The following is a 25,312-nucleotide window of genomic DNA, read 5'->3' as shown; positions in this document are numbered from 1 at the left end:
TGAATATTTCATCAGTATCTTACATATTCATTCTTGACATGTTTTATTATCAGTGTTTCATTTCTACCAGAAAATATTTACTCAACAGAAAAGTGGAGGAAAGTAGCTATAAGAATGCTCTAAAAAGCCAATAATCCACAATCAGTAACAACCCACTGTTCTCTTCCTCCAGGAACCATGGACTTCACAAACAAGACCATTTGGGGGATATATCACTGCAGTTGTCCTTTCACTGCCATCAAAGAAATACATGATACCCAAGCTGAGAGCTAAAACTTCACTCTAAAATTTCCATGGACTTTGTTCTAAAGAATGTTCTTAAACATGAAAAATGTTCAACTTCAAGGAAGAAGATATGAAAAATAAACAAAAAAAAAACCCCTATTATTTCTCTTACCAAACTGTACAGAATAATAGCAAGAGCACTTTGAGATGGATAATATACAAGAGCTGGAATATAAACTGATACCCTCTTTCTCAAGAACTATTGGCAAGGTATTGGGAAATTAGGCCATTACCTTTGAATGCCTGGTTAAAAAAAGCTCATTGTCAAGACATAAAAATGTATTTATCAAGATGCCCACCACAGCTTTACTTAAAATATCGAAATATTTGTGAAACAGAAATATAAACTATGTCCAATCTTACAGGATTTATGTAGATTCTACATTCATGTAGAATGATTATGTAAATGATGTAATAGGGTCCTTATGTGACAGGAACTGTTCTAAAGACTTTTCTTGGATAGTTCATATAATTATCCTAACCACCCTGTAAGTATTACTATCTCCAATTTGCAGATGAAAAAAATGAGACAAATGTCACGGAACTAGTAAGTGGTGGAGCTGAGATTCAAACAGAGTTGGATTCTCAAACCATGCTCTTTCCCACTTCATACACTGGCTCCTTCTTAAATACACTGTTTATAGAAAGATTTTAATGGCAACGGAAGATGTTCACAATATGATGTCAAGCAGAAAAGCAGCTATATTATATAAACAGCAAAATCTCAACTGAGGGATGTATGTATCTATCCAGAAAGAATGAAAGAAATGAAAACCACAGCATTAGCAGTGCTGGCTTCTGATATTTTTTCTTTCCTGTAGCTTTATACTTATAAATACCTTCTTAAGGGAATATATATGCTCTTCAATGAGAATGAATTTATAAAATCCTGAATTTTACATTTAAAAAAAAATCTTCAAGAAAAGCATTCTCTGAGGCTATGTGATTCAGCAGCCTTATATCACCTCAACCGATAGAATGAAGTGCTCCAGGGAGCACCTCCCTCTCCACATCAGCAAAGCATGGTGACTGACATTCAATGAGAGAAGGCCTCAGCTGAGACTAGGGATAAAGTGTGGGCCACACAGTGATGTCTGAAAGAGATGTCTCTTTATGAAGGGGACACACAAATGCCTGATGCAAAATATGTGTCTTCAAGTTCACATGCACAGGATCTGAGATTTTTGCTCCTCTTAAAAAGAAAAAACAAACAAACAAAAAAACCCAGGCAGTCCTAAAGAACTCTATTTAAGCAATACTTGGATATAAGACACATGAACTTTAGCCAAATATATACAGTAGAAAATCCCTCATAAACTGACTCCCATAAACCAAGGCCAAATTACAGGTGTGTTACAGTACAGGTTTTCATAGGGCAACAATGGGACCAACTATCAACAGGGACATATGCCACATTACCTGATCAACCTTCATAATCTTCTTAGCCTTCATATTTATATAATAATCTCCCCACAAGGTTTTCAAAAGAACTTCCTTTTTGATGCCAGTTTTTTGACTGTAGATTTCGGCAAAGTGCTCAATTCTGAAAGAAAAGCAAGTGTTCACGTTATTAATAACAACATAAATGAGTACAGCTAACACTTGAGTGTTTCTGTGCCAGGTACTGTTCAACGTGCTTTAAATGTCATTTCAACTATGTTACAAGGTAAGTACTAATTATCTCCCCTATTTTACAGAAAAGGATAATGAAGCACGAGATATCACACAGGTAACAAGTGAAGCTGGGATTCAAACCCAAGCAGTCTCATTCCAGAGCCCAGCTTCCTGTCCAACTTCCCCTAAATTCATATGAATTAGAATTCATGCCATACCTCCCCTTTTTAATACTGCATGTGTAAAACAAGAGGAATAATGGCCAAGGAAATGGAGGCTCCAGCTGCCCACTGCAGCCACGCCAACAATAAACTTTGTTTCAGCCCTTCACTGCTATAGATACCTATTGCTCACAAAGAAAACAAACCCTAGAGCCAGAACCTGCCAAAAAAAGGCTTTTTAGCATCCGGGATTAAACAGGAAACAGATACATATACACTTACTTAACTCTCTCCAGCCCTTAGAGAAGCCAGTTAGCACCAGGTCTGCTCTACTGGAAACCCCAGCCACACAAGAGCGGTCACCTGACAAATAATGATGCTGTATATTACAGCATCTGCAGTGTCTGGGTAAAGGACCTAGAAAAAATACCTTTTCTACAGGGAACAGTATGCTCCTACATAATCTAAGTTTTGAGTCCAACTCTCAAAGTACCAGCAACTTAAAAGACGCCTGCTATATTCTCCAATGCAGAAGGAATCCAAAGTTAACAGATTCTAGACAATTCTTTACCTGTCATTCAACAACTGTGGAATCCAGGGGTTAACTACAACCAAGTCCAATTAGCTGATATTCTCTTATGATAATAGAAGCCTGGTGGGAGCAATAAAAAGCTGCAGGAGTGGAAGCTAATAATTATGGTTGGAATCAGAAATATGAAGAGCATCAGGCAGCAGCTTAGAAGCAAAAACAGATGCTACAGAAACTGCTGAAGATAAATAACCACTGCCCCCTCTCACTGAGGTCCAAGGGAGAGAAAAACACCCATCAGGAATCAAAATTCACATCATACAGTTATAAGCTACTAACATTCTGAAAGAGATGGGCTCAAAGGTCCATCACTTCCAAAGTAATTCACTATGGTAAGCTTTATTTCCCATTTGATCCAACAGCTATTTATTTAGCAGAGTATTTTTTTACTTTTCTAAAACTTTAGTTTCTATTATTATTTTATTTATACTTATATAAAAATTTATATATAAATTGTATATATAACATGTATATAATATATAATTTATACATTATTTATATATGTAAGTATCACTATATATATATATATATATATATATATTTTTTTTTTTTTTTGCGGTACGCAGGCCTCTCACTGTTGTGGCCTCTCCCGTTGCGGAGCGCAGGCTCCGGACGCGCAGGCTCAGCGGCCATGGCTCACAGGCCTAGCCGCTCCGCGGCATGTGGGATCTTCCCGGACCGGGGCACGATCCCGTGTCCCCTGCACCGGCAGGTGGAGGACTCTCAACCACCGCGCCACCAGGGAAGCCCAGTATCACTATATCATTAATTTATAATCTTTTTCGTCTTTTTGGAGGGAACCCATCTTCTCTTTACCAATTTTTACCTCACTCCATAGACATAGCTTTCCTACTCTGGAGGGCTGAAAGGAGCACTCTTGGTCTCTCTCCCACCTCAATGGCTACTCAACAAGCAAAAAGAAGGCCAATGGCCAACACTTATTGGGCAGAGTTCCTATGCCTCAAAAAGGAAGCAAGCTCTGTCTTGCTCCCTACTCCAGGGATCAGTAAAAAGAGCCAAGCTTCCTCCTTGACTTCCTGAAGTTAAGTACACCTAGAACAAGGCACAGAACCTTCTTTCCAGAGGCAAGTCAGCAGACCCTTATCTCACCCTAGGCTTTCCATCTCTCAACACCTGATCTTTCCAGACAGGCTGCAATCTTCCATGCAGATTTGCAGATCCATTACAGGACCTACAGGAGGGAGACAATGGGAGGCAACTACTGTGGCCTGAGGTCCCAAGCACATTCTCCAGCCTATCTCTACCAGGGAGCCCTGTTCTTTACAGTGATGTTCTCTGGGTCCTCAATAAATACAGCCAACACTTTGATCATCATATTGGCAACTTGGGTCCATTCTTAGATGGTTAGCGCTGGAGATAATGACTGAATGATTTGTATAAGCTTTCAACATAGTTTATATTCCTTGAACTTGAATTGTTTGTTGGCCTGACATAGGATCAATTTTTATATATCCTTCACTGACACTTAAAACAAATCCGGACTTTAATTATAATACTATTCATATGGTTTGTTGCTATTTGATGTTAAACTGTGATATGATGCAATCCCCCCAAACCACATGACTGTGGATTTCTACTTATACTTCTATTTTTGTCTCATGAACTTTGCTGTTATGATCATTAATCTCTTTACTACAGAAATGTGCCAATTACCCATATAAAAATGATCCTTATGCCACATTTGCCATAAATTCTGCTCTGCTTATCATTAAGATCGCCAAACCTATTTCCTTTTTATTCACATTTGTTTGACATATTGAACCAAAGCTTTGGTGTTTACCCTCAGTCCCTTATGCTTTATGTTTATTTTATTTAGCAAATCTCTGGAAATTTCCTTCTTATAAAAGACAGTATCTCCTCAACAGGGGATTCAAACATTTACTGTCATAACTGTTCTGATTAGGTAGATTTCTCTTCGTGCTTCCAGGATTTTTTTTTTGTTGTTGTTGATCTGTGCTACCCAGTCCGTTATGTTTTCTTTTATCCTTTACAACAATGTGTCAGATATATGTCTTGCTTTTAACTCAAAAAGTGGCAAACAAAGATTTTCACAAACACTGAAACATACTATAAAATCATAAATTATAGTAAGAAATTGGCCATTTGCTTAGACCACTGTCTTCAAACCCTTTTCTAGTCCATCACTTATTTACACATACATACACATAGAGACACATAAATCTTTGAAAATCTTGTTTTTCATCCTTTACATTCTTTTCAATCCCCCAGTTACCACAAAAGTTGCTTATAAACATCAAACCTTTCTTGATTATTGCTTAGTGCTTTTATTCCTGTGTCTGTCATTAGTTATCATTTTAAAATACTGACAGATTCTAGCACAACTTCTCCATTCTTGAATTCTATTTTAATTCATTTCCTCTACCAAATAACTTCAAACAAGATTCTCAGAAAAGATTCGCAGAACATGTTTTCCAAGACTACTGACCTATCAATCTTTTGCCCTGAACGACAGTTTGGCCAAGTATGAAATTTCTGGGCCACATACTCTTCTGTGTCCAAGGTACCCAATGGATTAATGTTAATTGCAGGATTCTAAGACACTGCTGCACAAAGACAAACAAAACTATAAGGAAGGGCTTTTCCTTGTCTTTTCTTTCCTGCCCCTGTTTTATAGGGTTGGGGCCTCAGCTCTATTTATCTTAATCAGGAACTAGATTGTTGCTGCCACCCACACAAGTCAATGTGTTTCTGCTTTTTCCGAGCAGATTCTCCTGGAGTAACAACTATTAACAGGACAGATGTAGGCCACACAGCCACTAGTCACACTTCTTAATCCTGTCCCACTACATAAGAGTTTATAGAACCATCTGCTAAATTCTGAAATGTACTCATTTCCCACTTTTTGTGACAACTTTCCCTATTGAAGTTGCCAACTTTCCCCATTCACTGACATGTTAGAGGAAAATTGGAAGGAAATGGGTCTCCAGTGCTTTCATTTCCACCAACCCTTTTCCATAAATTAACATGTCAACTAGTTGAGAACAGGCACTAGCAGATCTATAAAGATGACTTTGTCTAATACAGGGGAATTCATTTATTGACTGAAAGTACGTAAAAATGTCCAAAGTTGTGAGAAGTTACCCTCATTCTGTTCATTCAAGTCTCTCCCCATTCCTTCTTCCACAATAAACTTTCCCTAATTTGTGAGATTTAGACTAAAATTCACATAAAACATTCAATTTTTTATGAAAATCATTACAAGAAAAGGGCAAGCCCCTTACATTGTAGCTCACTAGCAAAAGTTACAAATTAAGAAATCAATAGGTCTGACCTGTTATATGACTGAATGAATCACTGTATATTTTATTTTAGCTCCAAGAAATTCTTAGAAATTATCTTAGACCTATATTCTTATTTTTCAGATGAGAAAACAAGGCCCAGAAAGATGACAACGGTAAGTCATCAACTACATATGAAAAGTGCAAATTTTCAAGTTTGTAATTTCCATTTTCACTATATATCCATTATCTGAATTTATTTGTCTGGTATAACCTTTATAGGCACCAAATAAACCAAGGTATCTATAATTTATTATAAACTAGCAGAGAAAAATTATGGTATTATAATTTATTATGCTGCCCAAGGCAAAATGTGTTCAGTCAAAAGGAAGTTGAAGGGCAAGTTCCTGTAAAAAGGAAGACAAGGAACAGCCAAGGGTGGTTTCACCTGGTGCATTATTTCTGGTTCTATTATCCCTGCAAATTATATGTAAGGTTAAGCCTACAACTAAAGTAAATTTCATTATATCCCCACAACTGTTTAACCAGGCCGAAGACATTTTTCTCAAAGTAAAAATCCGCTGAATTTTCTGATTTCACAAGTCAGTGATGGTTGTGGTTAGAAATGTAATCAATTACCTAGCACATTCAAAACTGATATCACTACTACTTGGCCTGAGTGTGTACATACCCAGAAGGGGCAATTAGAAAAAACAAGGGTCCCTATATTCCATAGTGAAGATCCCACAAAAGCACTATGGTAAAAAAGCATGAACTTCAGTGCCAGGCAGACTTTAAACTTAACAACAGCTATGCCACTCAGTGGCTAAGTGATGTTTAACAAATCAATCAATGTATTTGAACCTTAAATAATAAATATTAAGACCTATTTAAAAGGATTGTTCTGGGACTTCCCTGGTGGTGCAGTGGTTAAGAATCCACCTGCCAATGCAGGGGACACGGGTCCAGGAAGATCCCACATGCTACAGAGCAGAGCAACTAAACCTGCGTGCCACAACTACTGAGCCTGTGCTCTACAGCCTGTGAGCCACAACTACTGAGCCCACATGCCACAACTACTGAAGCCCATGCGCCTAGAGCCTGTGCTCCACAACTAGAGAAGCCACTGCAACAAGAAGCCTGCACACCCCATAGAGGAGTAGCTCCTGCTCACCGCAACTAGAGAAAGCCCGCACACAGCAATGAACACCCAATGCAGCCAAAAATAATTAATTAAAAAAAAATTGGAAAAAAATAAAATAAAAGGAGTGTTCTAAGAATTCAATAAAATAATTTAAGTGACTAGCTCAACGCCTAGCATATGCACACCCTCAATAGTTAGTTTCTTTCCACAGTAACTTCTGCTAGTGTAGATAATAAAAGTTGATAATGTATTTGCTCATATATGCATAATAACCTCCAGATGATACACAAGAAACTGCTGGGTCGAACTAGTTTTCTGTGGGGAAATGAACTAAAAAGCTAAGGGATAGTGTGGGAGACTTTTCATTGTACGCATTTTTGTACCTTCTGAAATTTGAATTTATTCAAAGAATAAGGTTTAAAAAGTTAATTGTATATAAAATCTACAAAGAGATGCAAAACTTGCTGAATATTCAAATATCAATGTAATCTACTATATTAATAGTTAAAGAACAAAAATCATAGGATTATATTAATTGATACAGAAAAAGCATTTGAAAAAATTTGACACCAATTCATAGTAATAACTCAGAAAAAAGGAGTGCAGGGGAACTTCCTTACCTTGACAAAGAACATTTAGAAACAACTTAGAACTAACATTATACCTCTTGGTGAAAGACTGAAAGATGGGGAACAAGGCAAGTATGTCTACTTTCCCCATTTATTCAAACAGTGCTGGAAGTTCTTGCCAGTGCAATAAGGCAAGAAAAGAAAGGAAAATGGCACAGGACAGGAAGAAATAAAAGGCCTTATTTGCAGATGACATGACTACCTTGTACAAAATCCCAAGGCATCTACAAAAAACTCTTAGAACTAATGAATAGGTTTAGCAAGGTGACAGTATACAAGATCGACACACAAAAATCAAGTAATTATATTTCAATACAGTAGAAATGAAGATGTGAACACCAAAATAAAAAATACCATTATAATTTCTAGAAAAAAAGAAAAATTAGGTGCAAGCCTAACATAATATGTACAGGACTTAAATGCTGAAAACCACAAAATGCTGATTAAAGAAATCAAAGAAAATCTGCACAAATGGAGAAACACACAGCCTCCATGGATTAGATGATTCAACATAGTAAAGGCATCAATTCTCCTTAAATTAATATACAAGTGTACCATGCATTTTGCACCAAAATCCTAGCAAAATTTTTTTTGCAGATATAGGCAAAGATTATTATAAAATGTATATGGAAAGGCACAGACCCTTGAACAGCTAAAACCATTTTGAAAAAGAAGAATGTGATGGAAATAATCCACCCAATTTCAAAACTTATTATACACTTAGAGTAATCAGGGCTATGTGGTATTGGTGGAAAGACAGACACAGAGATCAATGAAACAGAATATAATACTCAGAAATAGACCCACATAAATATGTCTAACTGATTCGGACAAAGGTACAAAAACATTCAACAGAGCAGGTATAGGCTTTTCAATAAATGGTGTCAAAGTAACTGGGACACCCACAGCCCCCAAAATGAACCTCGACCCAAGTTTCACATCTTATACAAAAACTTAACTCAAAATGAACCACAGATTTAAATGTAAGAAGGAAAACTATAAAATTTCCAGAAAAAACATGAGAGAAAATATTCAGGATCTAGGGCTAGGCAGACTTCTTAATGCCAAAAGTATAATTCATAAAAGGAAAAATCAATAAACTGGACTTCTACTCAAATTAAAAACTTTGCTCTGTGAAAGACACTTATTAAGGTGAAAAGCGAAACTCTAGACTGGAAGAAAATATTTATAAAACACGTATGAGACAAAGGACTAATATCCAGAATATATAAAAAATTCTCAAAGCTCAAAAGTAAAACATAAATAAATAAAAATCAGAAAATGGGCAAAGGACTATACAACGAAGCAGGTAGTCAAAATGAAAAGGCAACCTATTAAATAACAGAAAGTATTTGCAAATTATATATCTGATAAGGGGTTAATATCCAAAATATATGAAATACTCATACAAGTCAATAGCAAAAAACCCAAACAATTGAACTGAAAAAAAGGACAGAAGACATGAACAGACATTTTTCCAAAGAAGACCTACAGATAGCCAACAGGTATATGAAAAGATGCTCAACATCACTAAATATTGATCATCACTATCATGAAAATGTAAGTCAAATGACAATGAGCTATCACCTTACATCTGTTAGAATGGCTATTACCAAAAAAGGTAAGAAATAAGTATTGGTGAGGGTGTGGACAAAAGGAAACCCTTTGTGCACTGTTAGTAGGAAGGCAAATTGGTACAACCACTATGGAAAATATTATGGAGGTTCCTCAAAAAATTAAAGATACAACTACCATTTGATGCAGCAAGTCCACTTCTGGGTATTTATGCAAAAAACCCCCCAAACTCTTGAAAAGATATATGCACAACACCTTCATTGCAGCATTATTTACAACAGCCAAGGTATGCAAACAACCTAAGTGTCCACTGATACATGAATGGATAAAGATGATGCAGTATATATACACAAAACGGAATACTATTCAACCATAAAAAAGAACGCAAACTTGCCATTTCCAACAACATGGAGGGACTTCGAGGGCATTAGGCTAAATGAGATATGTCAGACAGAGAAAGACAAGGACAAATACTGCATGATCTCACTTACATGTACGATCTTTAAAAAACAAAACCAAGTAAACAAGCAGCTTACAGATACAGAGAACAGATTGGTGGTTGCAAGAGGCAGGGAGTAGAGGGTTGGCAAAGTGGGTGAAGGGGGTCAAAAGGTACAAATTTCCAGTTATAAAATAAATCAGTCATGGGATGTAATGCATAGCATGGTATAGTTAATAACACTATATTGTATAATTGAAATTTCTTAAAAGTCAATCTTAAAAATCCTCATCACAGGGCTTCCCTGGTGGCACAGTGGTTGAGAGTCCGCCTGCCGATGCAGGGGACACGGGTTCGTGCCCCGGTCTGGGAAGATCCCACATGCCGCGGAGCGGCTGGGCCCATGAGCCATGGCCGCTGAGCCTGCGCGTCCGGAGCCTGTCCTCCGCAACGGGAGAGGCCACAACAGTGAGAGGCCCGCGTAACGCATAAAAAAAAAAAAAAAAAAAAAAAAAAAAAAATCCTCATCACACACACACACAAATTTTGTAACTATGTATAGTGATAGAAACTAACTAGATTTACTGTAGTGATCATTTCACAATATACAAATATTGATCATAATGTTGTACACTTGAAACCAATATAATATGTCAATTATACATGAACAAAAACAAAATGGGCAAAGGACATAAAAAGACATTTCAGGGCTTCCCTGGTTGCGCAGTGGTTGAGAGTCCGCCTGCCGACGCAGGGGACGCGGGTTTGTGCCCCGGTCTGGAAGGATCCCACGTACCACGGAGCGGCTGGGCCCGTGAGCCATGGCCGCTGGGCCTGCGCGTCCGGAGCCTGTGCTCCGCGACAGGAGGGGGCCACAGCAGTGAGAGGCCCTCATACCAAAAAAAAAAAAAAAAGACATTTCACGCAAGAGGATACACAGATGGCAAATCAGCTCATGAAAAGATGTTCAGTATCACAAGCTGTTAGGAAAATGCGAATTAAAGCCATAATAACATATCAGTACACACCTATCAGAATGACTAAAGAAGACAAAAGAAAAAAAAATAGGAACAATACCAAATGAGGGTGAAGATGTGGAGAAACTGGATCACCATACATTGCTGGTGGGAATATACAATGGTACCCCAGTTTGACAGTTTCTTTAAAAACTAAACACACAACTACCCTATGACTCAGCAAATGCACTTCTAGGCATTCATCCCAGAGAAATGAAAACTTATGTTCACATGAAAACCTACAGATGAATGCTTACAGCAGCTTTACTCATAGTAGCCCCAAACTAGAAAAAACCCAGATGTCCTTCAATGGGTAAATACTCAAACAAACTGTGGTACAAACACACATGGAATAGTACTAAGCAATAAAAAGGAACCAACCAGTGATGCACGCAACAACTTAGATATGTCTCTAGAGAATTATTCTGAAACTCAAATCCAGAAAAGGTTACATATTATTCAATTACATTTCTATAACATTCTTGAAATGACAAATTATAGAAATAGAGAAGAGTTAGTCATTAAGGAGGGGTTGGAACTGGGAGGGAAGTAGGTGTGGCTATATTAGCGGAACATGAAGGCTCTTCATGGTGATCGATTATATCAATGTTAATATCCTGGCTGTGATATTACACTACAGTTCTGCAAGATGTTACCTTTGGAGGGACACAAGGTAAAGGAACAAGAGAACTCTCTGTATTCTTTCCTATGACTGTATGTGAATCTACAATATCTCAAAATAAAAAGTTTAATTAAAAAATCAATTGGATAGGGGCTTCCCTGGTGGCGCAGTGGTTGAGAGTCCGCCTGCCGATACAGGGGACGCGGGTTCGTGCCCCTGTCTGGGAAGATCCCACGTGCCGCGGAGCGGCTGGGCCCGTAAGCCATGGCCGCTGAGCCTGTGCGTCCGGAGCCTGTGCTCCACAACAGGAGAGGCCACAACAGTGAGAGGCCCACGTACCGCCAAAAAAAAAAAAACAACAACAAAAAACAATTGCATATAAAATCCACAAAGAGATTTAATTACATTGAAACACTTACCCAAAGCCCCACCCATCTATTGCACTTGTAAATACCACATTTCCCTGGTCTGGAGAGAAGTAAAGGTGAGAATCATCCGTGTTCTCCAAGCCAGAGCTCCAGTCATACACTTGCTCTCCTTGCTCAGAATTTGGATTCACTTGGGATTCAGTCTCTCTCTCTGCTCTTTCTTCTAGCACTTTAGAAGTAAAAAGAGTTCCTGTGAGTGCATTAATCTAGGAGAGATGGTAAAATGGCAGAATGTCATTCAGATGCTTTGCACGCCCACGACAGGAGACACACTGTCTAAGCCTTGCTAAGCCTAGAATCGTCAGTCACAGTTTGAGCTCATATTAAGCACACATGGATGGCGATGACGTTTATAGCAATCATTAACTTATATGCCATCAACCCATGCTTTCCACACCCAGCAAAGCTAAATTGGAAGGCTTTTGAAAGGTCATTTTTGTGCACAAGAGTTGAAAGCAGACACTAATCTGTCGTATCTTCAACTTGTTTTCCAGGACCAGGGCCAGGTGTCACTAGAACTCGTGGTTTCCAACCCCCACAATCTTCGTTTATAACCTTAGTCAACTCCCTCACCATTTCTCACAGCAGATGTTTGAACTGTTTGCCCCTCTCTTCATGCCCTCTTCCTGACCTCTAACCCCCAACTATTTTCACTCTCAAGTAGGTAATCTTATTTCCTACCTCCAAGAGAAAATGGAACCTATTATTCAGAAATCCTGCAAGCTCGCAATAATTCAACCTATAGGTCCATCTATATCTACAATTACCACTGGCCCTTCTCCTTCCGCTGCGCGGTGGGAGTATTTCATCGGTACCCATCCCTGACTATCTCTTCAGGGAACTAGATCCACTGATCCATTCTTTTTCACTGCTCTACCTTTATCACTTCCTTTCTTTAGCAAATAAATATTCTCAAGTTGGTCACATCAATGGTACTCCACCGTCTTGAAGAAGACATTTCAAACCTCCATGCATGGCATACAAGGTTCACCATAATCTAAACCCTACACTCCTTTCTACTCCCACCTCTTATCACTACTTAACAGGATCTAATTCTTCAGCTATAACAAATAATTTGCAGTTCTTTTAATGAAACATTGTACTATGCTTTTTTTCCTTTATACCTTTGTATATCTCATTCCTTCTCTCTTGAAGAACTTTACCATAAGTCTCTACCTGGCAAACGCTACCTCTCTTCCATCTCAAGGCCTCTTTTGCGAGACTTTTCCTAACTCTCCCTTTCCTCTTGACCCAATCTGGGTGAAGCAGCCCTCATTTACGCTCTCAAATCACATCCAGGGGTTATCTCATTGTTCTCCAAATATCTCTTTTAATTGTCTGTCTCCCCTACCACACTGCGAGAGCTTTGAAAATAGGGACTCTGACCTGTCTTTATAGTCATAATCCTTAGCACAAAGTGAACATCCAAGAACTCATTTATTCAACATATAGCTATGTTAATGTTTGCTGAATAAACGAATGAATGCTTTGGTAAAATTTCATCTAAAGATAAGTAATAAAAAAAACCAAAGAGTCTCCTAATATTGCTTCATTGTGAAACCAAACTACAGGATTTTAAACAAGAGAACATTGAAACCTATTGTCTAAGCTTTATATTCAAGGATGCTTCCAGGAGATGGAGGGGGCTCCTAAGATGACACCTGTTCTATTGCCTCTCTGCTGGTATGATGACTCTGACACATGTGAATCTAAGTAAGTGAATTTTCTGTAGCAATGCCTCATACTCAACTCAGCAACTTCCTTACAACTCTTCTTTGAGCCACAGTTTTTCAAATACCGAAGTAAAGGATAAAATACCTGTTCTAAAATATTCTTGAGGTGAGAATAGGCCTCCTGTGGGGTGAATTTCAGTTCCACTATCAAGCGATCTATCTTATTAATCACTAAAACTGGACGGATGTTTTCGAGCCAGGCTTGTCGCAGAACTGCCTGTGTCTGATTAAAAAAGAAAGGAAAATGTAAAGCTTATGACTTGAAATAAGTAAAGCACATTAGAAAATTCTGATTAATAAGCAGCTCATTTCCATACTCCTTGATCACAACTCAGACCATGCCAGTCAGACACAGGTGTTTACCAGACATTCACAAAGTATATAACACAGAAGCATAGAACCACAGACAAGAAACTGTCCTTGCCTTTATGGGACTGTCAATTTATTTAAGAAGGATAAATAAAATTATGTAAAAGACAGTGAACAGTTTCGTGGAATTATACACACACACACACACACACACACACACACACACACACCACACAATTTACCGAATTTTATTCAGTAAATAATCAGAAAACAAACACTCATGTTGCCAACACACAGGTCGAGCAACAGAACATTCCCCCAGAAGTCCCCTGTGTACACCTTCCCGAGCATAAACAACCTCTCGGCATTAACCACTATTCTGCTAAAGTCAGGTCTGTTCATTTTACTCGTCTTGTCAGGACACCTAAGACACTACAAAGACTAAGGCTATGCTTCTCCAATTGGGGGACCCGGGCCCTTACAGGCAATCAGACGGGAAGTTACAGAATAATTACAGCATATCTTCTTGGAATTATCAAACTTTCTCCATTTCTACAAGAAAACCTCATTTCATTGTGCTTTTGCTTTATTGTGCTTCACAGATGTTGCCTTTTTTACAAACTGAAGGTTTGTACCCTGCGTCAAGCAAGTTTATTAGCACCATTTTTCCAACAGCATTTGCTCACCTCATGTCACTATGTCACATTTTGGGAATTCTCACAATATTTTACATTTTTCATTATTCATCTATTTGTTGTGGTGATCTGTGATCAGTGGACTTTGATGTTACCATTACAACCCAGTGAAGGCTCAGAAATGGTTAGCATTTTTTTAGCAATAGAGTATTTTTTTAATTAAGGTACATACATTTGTTTTTTAGACATAATGCTATTGCATACTTAAGAGACTTCAGTATACTGTAAACATAACTTTTATATGCACTGGGAAACCAAAAAGAATTCATGTGACTCGCTTTACTGCGATATTCATTTTACTGCACTGGCTCAGAACCAAACCTGCGGTATCTCAGAGGTATGCCTGCAATTTAAACCGTTCCTTATTCTTTTTAAAAAACATTAAAACAAATAAGGGCATTTAAGAACTAGGACACAAAGGTGACAACATTTTTAAAGATAACACATAAGGTTTCCAAGAAAAATTATTTTAAAAACTGAATTTAGAAAGCCACTCTGAGTTTCACGTCGACCGGAGTTACATGTTCACTCTGGCCTTAGGGGTGAACTTTTTGAACTTTGGTGGGAAAGAGAAGAAAGTCTCGGTTAAGGATCTGGAAGAGTAAGAGGGGGGAGGAGGAAGGCAGAGAGACAGCGTGTGTAGGGGGGGAGGGGGACAGACTGACAAACCAACAGAAGAGACCCAGTATCTTGCTATCAATTACCTCTCACAGTTCAGAAACTTTTCCACTGGAGTGAAACCTCCAGATCCTCCTAAACACCTCTCCCATTTTTGCTGAGTCCCTCTCCAAGAGGACATGACAGACACATCAAGGCACCTTGAAGTCATTCTCTCTACTATCCCTTCAAAACTTGGGGGATTTAACTCCATCACAGACCAGAACACTACCAAACGTGAAATGTAAAACCAGCTTTTTGATGGTCAGTGAAATGTCTCAAGTGTCACAGAGTCATCGGCAGTCAGTTCCTCTTCTCTCCTCCCACCTTCTTTAACCAGTTAAATATTTCCATGTTACAATCCACTACCTGTGGACAGACCCCTTCCACAGCATCCACTACAATGATGCACCCGTCACAAATGCGAATAGCCGTCGATACTTCTGAGGAGAAATCCACATGTCCTGGAGAGTCTATCAGATTAATCAGGTACTCCTCCTCACCTGAAATGGAAGACACACATTTTCAGTTGTGCAGGTATACAGTACTCTTCCTCAGGCAACCCAGAGTAAGAGAGCTTCTAAGAAATGACTGAATAAAGCTAAAGAAGACAAAAGCTAAAATGGTAGCTCAATCAACAGCCACCATTCCATTTTACGAATTCCCAACAATGGAACTATCGATTCCAAATAGCATTGGTATAAAAGGTTAAAGGATTTTATTATTCTAATAATCTAATAACCACTTATCAAGAGCTACTGTGAGCCAGGCACTGTGCTAAACACTTGTGCTAATCACACGTGATTCCGCCCTTAAAATATCCATACAACATAAACATTCCTCTACTCACTGTGCAGATGAGGATATGGGGACTACAAGAAATTAATGGAAAAGACACAAAGCAGGTGGCCAACAACTTCCCTACAACTTCTCAAAGAGCAGTGTGTGGATATGCGCAGCAAGACTTAACAGTCAATTCTAAGTCACAAATTTAAAGAGCACCTACTGTGTGCCAAGCAGTGTGCTATGTGCTTTCACATTTGATATACTGTATTCTTTAATCCTCACAACAAAGTTGTAAGCTCAGAGCATGACTCATGCCTATGTGTCCTGTTTTAGCACTGAAGGTCTCACATCCCATCAAACGCCAACGTCAGTCCCACGTCCCACTAAGCCCTAAGTCAGTCCCAGGAAAACCAGAACCACTGGCCACCCTAGGTTACAGAGACATCATATTATCAATAAAATATAATTAAGTAAACCAGCCAGAAAACCTGTAGTTCATTAGAATTCTACACTCATTCCCCATTCACTGCTAAATTTGATAGAATTCTCTCTTAATGGCATAATAATTACTTAAATGATCAAACACCTAAATATACCTATACTTTACTTTTGCTCCTCCTCTTAACTCAGTGTTTTTCAACTTTTGTGTGCTCCAGAACTACGACAGGGCTGAATGGTATAACTTATGGGGCCATTTAAAGGAATTCCCCAAGTGTGAGGTTAACAACTTGATGGTCTGATTAGTGCCCTGTGTGACACTGATAATGATAAAACAACAGCCAGAGCTCACATTTGTGAAGTGCCTATCTGGGCACAATCTGGCACAGTTCTAAACGTTTTATAGACATTATCTAACGTTTACTTACAACAACCCTTGCAGTAGTTACTACCATTAGGCCAAGTTTACAGAGCAGGAAACTAGGGCACGGGAAAGTAAAATATCTTTCTGAGGAATATCCAGCTAGAATCCAACTCTAAGGTAAATTGCCTAAGGTCAAAAAATGGTAGAGTGAAAGTTCAAACCCATCTGCCTCCAAAGTCATACTTTTACCCACTACCCTCAAGATGGCATATATTTAATCTCACATGCCAAGATTCCACTAGTAGTGAATTTCTGAACAGTAGGTTAAGGATCCCAAAATGCAATGGGCTCAGTGGGAAAGACTGCCATCAATCAGCAAGGCTGCCTTCTTCAATACCACTCCTTCCCCTGCTTCCTCTTTTCATGCAAATGGCTTTGTAAGGAATTCTGGCTCTGATGCACCCACCAGGGAAGACTCCAACCAGAGAGGACTGTGGACATCTCTAAACAAAGTCAAAGAACCAGTGCCCTGGAACAACGGCCCCGTGTGCCTCCTTAATCGAGTCTTTTACTGTCAGGTCTCACAGCACCAGTCTCACAGCTACCCTGCAGGATAAGCACCAGGGTCCCAACAAAATAAACCAGAGAAAAGTGAGCAGAGCTACAAAGGCTCAGAGTTCTATCCACTCCCATCACATAAAACCAAAGTTATGAGATTCCTGAAATAATTCAGCATTTTTGCAGCCCAACCCTTCATTTCATAAACATGCTAAAGCCCCCAAAAGGGAAGAGATTTACCCAAGGTCACAAAAGCAGTTGCAAGACAGAAACACACCCGGGTCTATCTACCACTTAGTCACTTCCTATGAAGGTTACAGATGCCTCTACACTTTGCAGCTGAGGAAACACTTGTTTGTTCATTTGGCTAAGAACCAGAATAAGAAACCCTGGAGTGAAAAAAGACTGATGTTCACTTCCTGGAACCAATATAAGGGTTCTAAACCGCTGCAACCTACTCGGAACTTCTCTATGTTCACATCACCCTGGAGAGAAAGTTAGAGATCAAGGACCAACTATCTTTCATTCAATTTCACATGGCTAATATGTGCCATTACCATAAGGCATGGGGCCTAATGTCAGAGCAATACGGTAACAGCAGTGCACCTTTGACTAACACTCAGAGTGACCCAGAGAGAGAGAGAGAGAGAGAGAGACACACACACACACACACACACACACACACACACACACACACACACACACACACTTGAGATGAGAGACCTGAGCATGCTTAAAAGCTGACAGTTAGGCACCAGGACAAAGGAGATAAGTACAGAGCACAAGTCTTTCACAGTGACAGGAGGCAAGCAAAGATACTAGTAATGTTACATTTTGAGGGGCAGTGGCAAACAGAGAGTTCTCCCATTTTCTGTGAAACGGAACATAAAAATGCCTGCTGAGATTGTGGGAGAGGGACCGAGAGGTAGACTGGAAGAGACTAGAAGGTTTAAGAGAGCTGTTGGAGAGAGTGAGCAAGGCCTGACAGACAACATAGTGGAAGTCTGCCAGCAGCCCAACGACCAGCCGAGAACCCAGCCCAAGTATAAGGAGAAAAAAATGTAGAGAGTTAGCTCTATCAAGGGTTACAGTTTTACTGGGAGGACAGAAGGCGAAGAAAGCAACCTGAGGACCTTGGCAAGACTGTCAGCAAAAAGACAAATCTGGGTTGTATGAGGCGGGAAGTAAATGACGGACAGTGATGAGGCTCAAGAGACAGAAGGGCTTTCTGAAATCTAAGAACGGGGACCTCGCTACACAGGCAAGAGAGCTGGGAAGAGTAAAGATGGTGGAGAAGGGAGTATTTGAATTTCAAATGTCAAAGATGAATAGTTCTGGATGATGCTAAAATCCAGCAAGTAGTCACGCCAGAGGGAGGGTGAAGTGGAGATCTACACGTCACTACTGATGAAGCCATGCCGTTGGAGAGGTCATTTTCAGAAACGGTAAAAGCTACCTTGGTGGATTTGGGCAAAAAGGAAAACAATGAGCCAGGTGCAAAGTCATTAATGAACAGGGACTGAGGACTGCAACCGGGAGGTGACAGTGGTAAGAAAGGGTCAAAAATAACTGGATGGACAGTAAGAGTCTCAAAGGAGGTAGAGTTTTAAAGCAAGGGTGGAAGAATTAAGCTTTGAACCAGAACTAGTGAACAAGGGGAACAGCAATCCCATGTCCTAACCCAGAGACAGATGGAGCATGAAAGAATGACCAGCACTCACTTGAAAGAAGGACAAGAAAAGCAGTGTCCTCAGAAAACTGCCAGCAGGAGGAGGGGGGAACAGCAACAAAAGATGTTGCGGATACAGGGGTTATTTCTTTACCTTGGGATGTTTTCAGAGAAAGTTTTAAGAAGGAAGGGAACAGTGAGAGGTTGAGGGCAGAGGAGGTATTAGAAGCACAGAGAAACATGGGGAAGAGATTGCTGAGAGGCCAGATCACAGGACTTCCATCTTGGGCGGTGACCAAAGACAACAGGGATGCAGGTAATGGTGGCCCTCATGTGCTTGTATGACTGTTTCTGTCAGATAAATCCCTAGAAGTGTTACTGTCAAAATGGCATCCTGGGGCTTCCCTGGTGGCACAGTGGTTGAGAGTCCGTCTGCCAATGCAGGGGACACGGGTTCGTGCCCTGGTCTGGGAAGATCCCACATGCCGCGGAGCGGCTGGGCCCATGAGCCATGGCTGCTGAGCCTGCGCATCTGGAGCCTGTGCTCTGCAACGGAAGAGGCCCGCGTACCGCAAAAAAACAAAATAACAAAAAACAACAACAAAAAAAATGGCATCCTGATCTGGGGATAAAAACTATAGCGATCATGGCAATGCGTACACAGTCAAGTAAATAAGACTCTAGATCTAATAGGCAGGCCATAGGACAGAAGGAGGATCTAGCAAGGAAATGGGACAGTAAGGCTGAACCAGCAAGGTCCTAAGACTCCAGACCTTCCCTCTGAAGAAATCTATACAATCACCTGGGTGGATGGGGGCAAGTGTGAGCTGCCAGTTCTTCTGCCCTCAAGCCAGTCAGAGGTCCCCGTCTGTACTCAAATCTGGACAGCCTGACTCTGATCTGACAACAGATCATCTGGAAAGGCCAGAATGAAATTTGTGGAATGTAAAGCAAAAAACCTGAGGCCTGAAACTAATTCAGGAAGAGAAAGAAGGACACAAAAGATACAAAACCATTGTTCTTTAAAACACAGATCGATTTACCTTTTGCATAATGTAGTGAAATGGCACTGGATTTCATAGTGATCCCTCGGACCTGTTCATCCTCTCTGCTGTCCATGTACCTTAACTGTAAAAATGCAACATATGCATCCGTATTTCCCAATGAATTAAAATGTAATATTAAAATGGGCTGATTTGGATTTTTGTTTTAAATACTTAAACTTTTAGGCTTATTGCCATGAAGTTGTTCGTTATGTCCCATTATTACCTTCTTAATCTCTGCAACATTTTTCTTTCCTAGTACCACTTATTTCTTCCACCTTTCCTTTCTCCTGATCAATTTCTAACTTTTTATCAGTTGTAATACAAGACAATCACAAACGGTTTACATTGCTAGTATTTTTTTAAATAGGCTTTATCTTTTTAGAGCAATTTTAAGTTTATAGAAAAATTGACTGGAAAGTAAAGAGGTTCCCAAGCATCCCCTCCCCTCCTACACACACAGTTCCCCCTATTACTTACATTTTATATTAGTGCGTAGTGTGGTACATGTTACAATTAATGAACCAACATCAATACACTATTATTAATTAACATCTATAGCTTACATTAGGATTCAACCTTTAAATGTACTATGACGTGTCCACCATCACTGTATCATATTTGTTAGCTGTATTAATCTTTTTGAAGAACAAACTGTGGCTTCATTGATCTTTTCTAATTCATTAATTTATGGCTTATTATTTCCTTTCATCTACTCACTTTAGAGTTATTGTACTTTTTCTCACTTCTCAACTGGGAATAATAAAAGCACTTTATTATTTCATTCAACCCAGTTTTTTTAGCCTTCTATAGACAGTATCTTCGGCCAGTTCCCCACCCAACGTGCCTCAAATGCCCAAGTCTTCCTTCAGTCTCTTAGGCCTACTTTTTTAATTCATTTTTGCTTCTCTACCTCCTCTTCTCTATATTACCAGTCACCTGATAAATCCTACTGACTATATCGTAAATTCACTGAAGGGAGGAACATCTCTATCTTTCTACTGCAAATAAATTATTCCAATTTCTTTCAGTTCACAGTTAAAAACAAAGGTCTCTATCATTTCATTTCCTAAAACATGATCTTCCTTCGTCATGACCCTCAAGCTTCAGAAGCCTTCCTTTGGTACTTAGGTTAGCCTTCAACGTCTTTGTAATCTGATACATTTTTTCTACCTGCACCATTTTCCTTATAAGTATAGGCAAACGTTCCACTCAAATCAAGCACAACCCACCAATTAGCCTTCATGCATTTTATCCACATTATTTCCCACCGTGAAGCATCTCTTCCACCTGTGAAATTTTCCACAATCATGGGAGGTTATCAAATGATTGGTTGCAAAAACTCATTCTTGCACTTATAAAATATTAATATAAAGTAACATAAAGCAATATAGAAATAACTTTTTCTCAATGATCTCTTTTATCTTGCTAAATGGACTGGCAGCTTCTTAGGTGCATGAACTATGCTTCATACTTTTTCGATCTTTAAGAACACAACGAAGGACTCATCACATTGTAGATTTGCTAATACTAACTGAAATGCAAGTATATATCAAATATAACATACCTTGCCTGCCAGGCGGCTGGAGATAATGCCATTGCTAGATATAAGACAGTCAGCCAGAGTAGTTTTTCCTGTTAAAGTAACAATATTAATTTAAATCGATTTCTTTTTTTTAAAGGGTGAGGTAGGTAGATTGTATCGACAAATTTAACATCTAACCATAGAACTGGTTTAGCAAATATTTCCTGTTTACCTATACTAAGTGAAGCAAGATACAACAGGCATTTTAATTAGAACTTTGAACAAAACGTCATCTGGAAGGACACAGATTCCAGCACTCCACAGTGCTGTAATCTGTATTGCCAACCCTGCGGATCAACCTCACTTTAAAATCCGTCAAGCAACACTTTTTTTTAAGGACAGAAAAAGTTTTTTAATTCAGGCATAATTTACACAGAGCAAAATGCACAGACTCTTAAGTGATAAGAAAAACCACTGTGCCAATCAAATATAAAACGTCTGACAAACAACTTTTACAGTTACTCAAATCTGTCCGATAAAGAATTTGATCAAGTTTATTGTAATTATTACATCAGTCATCAGATATCCATAACTGTGTCCTGGCCTATAAACTTAAACTTTTTTGGGCGGTACATGGGCCTCTCACTTTTGTGGCCTCTCCCGCTGCAGAGCACAGGCTCCGGACGCGCACGAGCCCAGCTGCTCCACGGCATGTGGGATCTTCCCGTACTGGGGCACGAACCCGTGTCGCCTGTACCGGCAGGCGGAGTCTCAACCACTGCGCCGCCACGGAAGCCCTAAACTTAAACTCCTGATAGCTCAGCATGACAAAAGGATAGCACTTTTGGATAGCAATCATTTTTTCCTCTGGATGATATACTGGGTAAAACATCACCAAAAAACAATTGAACATTATCTTTTGCCATATTTCCCCATGTATGGCCTCAGTTGGCTTTGGCCAGTTAAACTGTCTGAAGAAAATACCCATTTGGTAAAGAAATTCATGAAATTTATCCATATCGCCTACTGTTTGCAAGCCAATGGAGAGCATCAGCTACACTGCAGTGACCAATGTTACCTAGTATCCAAACATAAACCCAGGAATCTACTCTAATAATAAAAGAAATTCTTATGATACTCAAGTACCCATTTGGACCTTTAATACTGTATTACGTGCTTGTCATGTAAATATTATGTATTAGCATATAACCCTAGAGCGTCACTTTCCTGCTTCCAATGGAGTAGAACATTCTAAGTACGGAGAGCATATATCCCCCCAAATGCAAGTGTCAAGAAAGCAGGGACTTTGCTTTATTCACAACTGTATCCCTAGGACCAGAACAAGGCTTGACATATAAGAAACATTCAATGAATTATCTGTTGAATGAATAAATGAATCACAGGTTTTCTAGGATAGTATTATCTTAATATACTTTTATTTTTTATTTATTTACTTATTTTTTTTTATAAATTTATTTATTTTATTTATCTTTGGCTGCGTTGGGTCTTCATTGCTGCACGCGGGCTTTCTCTGGTTGTGGTGAGCCTGCTCTTCATTGCAGTGCACGGGCTTCTCACTGCGGTGGCTTCTCTCGTTGCGGAGCACGGGCTCTAGGCGTGCGGGCTTCAGTAGTTGTGGCATGCGGGCTCTAGAGCGCAGGCTCATTAGCTGTGGCGCACGGGCTTAGCTGCTCCGCGGCATGTGGGATCATCCCAGAACAGGGCCCGAACCCACGTCCCCTGCATTGGCAGGCGGACTCCCAACCACTGCACCACCAGGGAAGCCCTTAATATACTTTTAAATGGTAAATTTTAAAGTAATTTGCTGTACACACACATGCCACTGACTTGCCACATGATTTAATTCACAAAGCAAAAAAAATACTTTTGTCAAACATCATGTCCTCAAAACGTGAGCAGCATAATGATAGAAACTCATGGGGTAGGGTTAGCCACCGGATTTGTATACAAAACTCATTCTCAGTTGCCTTCACCTACAAAGTGATCCATCACCTCTTCCTTTAGTTCCCGTAACTACTTCACTTCAACTATTTTACCAATGGCAATAGCCACCTAACCTCTTTTCTGCCCTTCAATCCATCCGAAACACTCTCACCAGACCATTCTTACTAAAGTACTACTTGATTACAACATCCCTGCTTTATTCTGTTCTCCCAATGTGTCCCTATTACCTAATAATAAATGCCAATGATCATCTTCATGATAAAGCACGTACCTGCCAAGGGCTTCTCCTTATCATCATTTAATCCTCACAATGCTATAAGGTAGGTTTGGTTTTTATTCCAGTACACAGAGGCTGTATACTGAAGCTCAAAAAGGCAAAGTAACTTGAAATGGAGTTTTGAACTCAGGTTGTCTTAACTCCAGAGCTGGAGCACTTAACCCATATCCTTGTGCCTAGCTGGCATGAAGGGCTCTTTATGATACAGCCCAGCCTACCTCTTCACTTTTCTCTCTTACTCCCTCACCTTCAGGATGGTATATAGGTTTTATTTCACACTCCCAATCCTATCACTTTGCTGTGGCTGCGTGAACTAAGAAGGAGTGTGAAACCAAGCACGGGCTTAGCAGGAGGCAATGCTCTGGTATGAAAGCAATGTCTGTGAGAAGCTAAGCACCATGCATCCCTGTCCCCCTCTCATGTCCCGTGCTTTGGTCACATACATTTCATTCTCCCCTTGCTGACATTATTCCCACTTGAAATGTGTGCCCCCATCTGCCATCTTGAATCATCCTTCCGGGGGGTCATCTCTAACACTGTTATAAAGCCCTTTTCTTAACCCATTACTAGCTTCCCGACCCTCCAGCTCTCTCAACCCTTAGAGTCTACTTTTTGCCTGCCTCATGTTGTGCTGCCTCAACCCCCAAATCACCTCTCTATATAGCTGGGCTGGTGCCCTGTGCATAAATCCTTACCTTCTGACATAGCTAGCAAAATACCTCGAATTTAGCAGATGTTCAACAAACATCGGACGAGTTAAACAGAATCACATAACACAGGCTCTGAGGACATTATGTCAAGGCTACAGACGTGTTATATTACAAAGCCATTTCAAAATACTTGACAAATACTAAAAAACTCAACTTCTCATTTAAAAGACAACAAAATATACTACATAGAAGAATAACAATCACTAGTTAGCTGTGTTCCTCCCACAGCAAAGTTTTAAAGGAAATAAGACTTGCAACTTAGCAAGCATCACTCTCAACTGCCCACAGCATCACTCCACTGACACGTGCGGAGACACACCCCCTTAATTACTGAAAATAAGCCATTTAGAAAGGATTCTTACCATGGTCAACATGAGCCAAAACACAGATATTCCTGATGTTAGCCGTGTTTTTCTGGAGTTGAATCATCTTATCCAAACTGTTCAGCACCATGGTCACTTATTTCCTGTGACTAATAGTTAAACATGTATTACAAATGGCTGAAGATCGGGGCGTTAAAAGATAAAAGTTTCTACTGCTGGGAGCTGACAAGACTTCTCGAGTCCCTTAAAGTAATAACCCAACGGATGCTTACTGAAGGGACAGACCCACCCAGGCCCAAGTCCAATTTGAGCACTTCAACAAATACTGTACCACGACTGTACTTGCGGAGTTTACTCATCCTTCCGGATCGACCCTTTGCGATGAATCACAAAGCTCGTGGGGTTTGGGTGCACAATGACACCTGGAACTCTGCCCCGTACTGTGTACTCGGGCATTATTTCTCCAGGTCAGTGATTACATACTGGAAGGGTCTTATG

The 25,312-nt window shown here is 39.7% G+C and overlaps 1 protein-coding gene across 2 annotated transcripts in view; it reads right to left on the bottom strand.

Annotated features, from left to right (window-relative positions):
- EFL1 (elongation factor like GTPase 1) overlaps positions 1-24,944 on the bottom strand; it is a 128,499-nt gene extending 103,555 nt beyond the window's left edge. Inside the window, exons 1-7 of one of the 2 annotated variants that reach the window (XM_065871813.1) lie at positions 24,854-24,944; positions 21,582-21,649; positions 20,015-20,099; positions 15,526-15,659; positions 13,581-13,718; positions 11,754-11,968; positions 1,705-1,828 (exon numbers count right to left, since the gene is read on the bottom strand). In XM_065871813.1, coding sequence (XP_065727885.1) covers positions 1,705-1,828; positions 11,754-11,968; positions 13,581-13,718; positions 15,526-15,659; positions 20,015-20,099; positions 21,582-21,649; positions 24,854-24,944 — 855 coding nt within the window. The remainder of the gene's footprint in view (positions 1-1,704; positions 1,829-11,753; positions 11,969-13,580; positions 13,719-15,525; positions 15,660-20,014; positions 20,100-21,581; positions 21,650-24,853) is intronic. The other variant, XM_065871814.1, reaches the window with a different exon arrangement.
- Positions 24,945-25,312: the final 368 nt, after the last annotated feature.

This window comes from Phocoena phocoena, chromosome 2, assembly GCF_963924675.1.
Source record: "Phocoena phocoena chromosome 2, mPhoPho1.1, whole genome shotgun sequence".
NCBI classification, from domain to species: domain Eukaryota; kingdom Metazoa; phylum Chordata; class Mammalia; order Artiodactyla; family Phocoenidae; genus Phocoena; species Phocoena phocoena.
This window is presented reverse-complemented; position numbering and strand designations above follow the sequence as displayed.